The sequence below is a fragment of the Gossypium arboreum genome, chromosome 6 (assembly GCF_025698485.1).
Source record: "Gossypium arboreum isolate Shixiya-1 chromosome 6, ASM2569848v2, whole genome shotgun sequence".
Classification (NCBI taxonomy): Eukaryota; Viridiplantae; Streptophyta; class Magnoliopsida; order Malvales; family Malvaceae; genus Gossypium; species Gossypium arboreum.
This window is the reverse complement of record NC_069075.1, coordinates 11,042,007-11,046,759: the sequence shown is the minus strand read 5'-3', so window position 1 is coordinate 11,046,759 and position 4,753 is coordinate 11,042,007. Positions and strand designations below refer to the sequence as shown.

Genomic DNA, 4,753 nt, shown 5'->3' with positions numbered 1-4,753 from the left:
CAATTGACTCAAATGGTCTGCATACATAATCAACTATCATCCTTAAAACCATCACTTTTATGTCATCAATATAATATAACTTATTTACAGAACATCAGTAAATGAAATTGCAGCTACATTCTAACAGGCTAAAACACACCAGATGTAAAATTCCAGTGTCAATTAATTGTGATGCTTGAGAGAAAATCCAAACTACAAATTGGTTAAGAGTAAATTAGCTAACTAAAAGATCAGGGGAAGACAAAGAACACTCAGCAATTCAAAGATTAATGAAGAGAAGAAAATAGTCAAACTGAAAATTAAGCGTATGCAAAAACTTTGACAAGATGCTTGCTGAATCTCAAATGACCTTTCCTGCTACAAAAAAAAGTAAACTAGATCTGTATGGCACACTGCAAAATATGGGAGAAATGGTGCTACCATGTAGTTTTTCACCTCATTTATTTTACAAATGAATAGGATGTTGTCTGGTTTTAAAAGAAAACTGTCAATATGACACAATCAGCTACAAAAGTACAACTTAAAACTTACACATCGGAATAAAATAAACACAGCTGTTGAAATGAGCTGTAAGCCAAAAAAAAAAAAGAGACAGAGAGAGAGAGAGAAGAGGGAAAGACTATAAACAAAAACTTTCACAGGAAAATACTCCAAACGAGAAGGCAACAGCAAAGTAAATTTAATTACTTTCAATATGATAGGAGAGTTGAAGAATGCTTTAATGAAATCTCACATTGCAGGCGACCATATGAAAGTTCACATCCTTGTATTCTGATCTACATTGCATTGTCTATTTCCTGAAGGGAATTAAAATGACTTGTCAAAAGCCATCCAAAAATATGTTCTTCAGCATCTACTTCAGATTATCACTCATTTTCAAAGAGCTTTCATTCAACTTGCATGTAGAAATTGAAAGAGCGCCAACTACAACATGATCATCTTCATGGCACACTTTTAATTGGTTATCACTTTTGTTATTGTAGTATCTGGTGGTTCTATTTACTCTGAAGAGCAGCTTTAACTACTCAGCAACTAATCAGTTGGTGTAAGCGTAAAATCCATGGGTGCTCCATCGTTTTCTGGCATATCTCTAATCTCATTGAGAAGTCTTGTAAGTTCCTTTGTCAGCTCCCTACGAATATAATCAGAGCGCTCTTTTGTAATTGATGATTCTGCAAATAAAGTTTCAGTTAAGGACTGGAACTCTTGAAACCATTCATCATCTTTATCTTGAACAGAATGATCATCATAAAACATCAAAGAGCTTTCTCTTCGCCATCTACTTAGAAAGTACTTTTCAGGAAGTTGAAAGTAGTTCTTATCTATAAATACACGAAGAGCATGTCTGCACAATATCCCAGAAGACTCAAACTCCTTACATGAACAGTGAATCTGTTCATCTTCTGGAATCCATATAACAAGACTTTCCCCATCAATCTTTCTGAAATGACGCACAACATATGATCCATTGGCCATTTCAGATGCAGCATACTGCATGCTTACTATTAATTCCTGTTGTAGAGAATTGAATGCAAAGGGTGTAAGAATTTGCCGTGAATGCTCTTCAATGGGTAAGCATGTTTTCATATGCATATACTGGCACTGTATCTCTTGATGTCGCTCGTTTTGTAAATTGGCTGCAATACCAACCTGAAAACCAATCATAATAATAACCAACATATCAAAAACAGAAAAGAAAAAACAAAGTTGAGGGATAACAATACAGCATTTGTAATTAACATTACCTGCTCAAAAAATCCACGTAAACATGATTGAACACCGAAGATACCTTTCAAGAAAGCATCTACAGACTTTGAATAGGCTGTTGTTGCCATTCGAGCAAGAAAATGAACTCTCACATATGACAGCACCCAAGATGTACGAAGAGAGTAGAGTAAAGTGATATGTTTATCTGAGCCAAGTCCAAATATGGAAACCATTTGATTCCATCGTAGCTCAAAACCCTCTGTACTCTCCAGACGATACAATGCATCAAATTCTGATTTAAAGTCTGCATATTGAGATCCAAGCTGAAGAGAGAACCAGCTAGATACCTTTGGAAGTATGTTCCATATAGATGTAACATGTTTGGTACTCGGTAATTCACTTGTTATAGCATCTCTAAGTCGTGGATCAAGATCACTTAAAATTGTCTGTGGACATCTCCCTTTCATGAAGCGGATAAGCGTCTGCACCAAGAGGGCAAAGGAAAAATTGTAAACAAATAAGATACATCAAAACCTACTTAAAATACACAAAAGATTAAATCAGTAAACCTGTATAGCCCATGCAAAGGAGCGCAGTGTTTCATCCTGCAATAAAACGCAACCAAAGAAAATTGGTTGACCATTGTTGTCAATTCCAAACCATGCCCCAAAAAGCATATCATATGTGATTGATCTGTAAGTGGTGTCAAAATAAACAACATCACCAAACAAGGCATATGAATTAACAGCGACACCATATGACCAAGCAATGTTCTCAACCTTATCATTCTGATCTACTGTAAAATCATAAACAAAATCTTGATCAGCCTCTTTTGTTGCTTTACATGCCTCAAGAAGTTCCATTGTATCATTTTCTCTTTTCTCATTGAGCAAAGCATCATTTTCTTGAACCACTTTCTTCCGGTTTTGAACAAAATTCCTAACATCTCTCTCCAAAAAAGGCAATTGCCCACCTTGAATGCCTTTTTCCAACTCCAAAACCTTCACTATACGATGTATAGGAAACCCAGCTTTTGAAAGTAGTAAAATTCTCTCTTGATCTGCCTCATTAATCTTCCTATATGCAGGCAAGAGACGGACCTGGTCATCCTCTAAAAGCTCGTGATTATGAACATTGCTAAACTGTACAACAAACCATTGAGAAACCCCATCTATTACTTCCTTGGACAAGTACATCTTAGCATCACACCCACACCGTACAGACTTCCTATCTCTATGGTGTTCCCCAGAAAGCTTTTTCCTTGCCGGTGCAAATCCGGAACGATAGCAAACAAAATCACGCTTATAAATCCCCAATTGGGGGCTCAGTCTGGACCTCTCTTTCCTAATGGAAAACCCATTTTTCCTAGCAAAATTTCCATAATACTCGAAAGCATCATCGTCGGTCTTAAACACCATTCCAACATAAGGAGCAACCATGTCTTGGGACTGATGTGATTCAGTTTTTACAATCTGGGATACTATCGATGTCTCTTCAGCATCTCCTTCATATGTTACATAACATTTCCAGTCACCACATGGGCATTGCTGCCTTCTTAGCCACATGTTTTTCGATGCAACGGATGCCATTTTATATAATCAATTTGAAATATATATGCAAGTACAATCAATGTCACTGCAATCCTAGACTCGCCCAAAACCTGACAGCATAAACCCTTCAAGAAACAATAATTATAAACAAGAATTAAAACGGATTCCATTTTCAAGAAAAAGAACACAAAAAACAACTAAATTAAGAAGCTACCCATTGGAGCTAAGATATATATAGCTTACTAGCTGGAAAAATTTAAGAGTGAAAGTAAGGGGAAAAAAAAAACAAGAGAAAGTAGAAATAATAAAATGTTAAAGACCAGTACTTAAACAAAAAGAAACTTACATAAAAAAATGGCTAAAGCAGTAAAGATCAACGGACACGAAAACAATCGTAAAGTGCTTTAAGCCTTGTTGTGCTTGTGCTTGTCCTTGTTCTTCTGCATCCCCAGCTCGCGGTCTACCTTTTTTCTTTTCCTTTTCCCTCGTATTATGAAAAAGTCCTCGCAGATTACCGGAAAAAAAAATCCACCATTAAGCCGACATGGACATTGTTCTTGGGCCAACATGGTTCGACCGTGTTGTCAATGCTATAAAGATGTCTTCAGACCCAGAAAAGGGTTATAATTACAATATTTTATATCAAAGTATATTTTTAAATTATCTATAAATTGTGTACCTGGCCTGCTTTGAACGCGGTTCGAAAAGCGAGAGAGTTAGGTAAAAATATAGGTCTCGTAAATAGATTTAGACAAAAAAATTCATTTAAAAGATGGGTCAAACCTCAGCTATAGTTTTTTTTGCTTAGGCTCGACCTAAATTTATAAAAAGAAAACTTTTTTTTTTACTTTTTGCTACTACTTTTTATTATTTTCTCACTATTTTATTATCATTTTACTATTATATAGCTACTATTTTGTTATTATTTGGATAATATATAATTATTATTTTATATTAATTTTGTTATTATTTTAGAGTCATTTGCTTGTTAAGTTTCACTTATCTTAGTGTTATTTAAGTATACATATTTTTTAATTTATTTCAAGTTGTTGGGAAGTTTTTAGTATTTTTGATGCATTATATTTTTTAAAGAAATTATATAAAAATGCATATATATATATATATATATATATTAAATACGATTGAATTAGACCTGAATTTTAACACATTTATTCAAGTCATTCAAAGTTAAGTTTACGTAAAATTTTAAACTTATTTTTTTACTAAATTTGGGCTTAAGATTTTGGTTAAATTTTATTCAAACTCTATCTAACCCATAGATACCTCTAATAAAAATTTGTATTCATTTAGAGGTATTTCAACACCTCAAAATATCAATTTTAATTTCATATTGATTAATAGTTAAAATAATATAAATTAAAGAACATGTTTATAATTCTACAACACCAATGTATAAGCCATTATTGAAATCAGTGGATAAAAAGGAAATAATGAATGTTTGTGTTGCATTATGAACATTAAAATTTAGCTAAAAT

At 33.6% G+C, this 4,753-nt stretch overlaps 1 protein-coding gene across 1 annotated transcript; it reads right to left on the bottom strand.

Annotated features, from left to right (window-relative positions):
- Positions 1-402: 402 nt before the first annotated feature.
- Positions 403-3,918, bottom strand: LOC108457672 (putative protein FAR1-RELATED SEQUENCE 10). Its single transcript, XM_017756735.2, has 4 exons — positions 3,604-3,918; positions 2,277-3,382; positions 1,746-2,189; positions 403-1,650 (listed from the first exon to the last, which is right to left on the bottom strand). The coding sequence occupies exons 2-4, from the start codon at positions 3,294-3,296 to the stop codon at positions 1,033-1,035; spliced, it is 2,082 nt and encodes a 693-aa protein (XP_017612224.1). The 5' UTR covers positions 3,297-3,382; positions 3,604-3,918; the 3' UTR covers positions 403-1,032.
- Between the last annotated feature and the right edge of the window lie 835 nt (positions 3,919-4,753).

Excerpts from the sequence above, each read along its gene's own strand:
- LOC108457672 (XM_017756735.2), bottom strand. The coding sequence starts at position 3,296 with ATGGCATCCGTTGCATCGAAAAACATGTGGCTAAGAAGGCAGCAATGC. Across the intron at positions 2,190-2,276 it reads CCTTTGCATGGGCTATACAG|ACGCTTATCCGCTTCATGAA; the intron begins GTTTACTGATTT and ends CTCTTGGTGCAG. Across the intron at positions 1,651-1,745 it reads TACGTGGATTTTTTGAGCAG|GTTGGTATTGCAGCCAATTT; the intron begins GTAATGTTAATT and ends ATTGGTTTTCAG.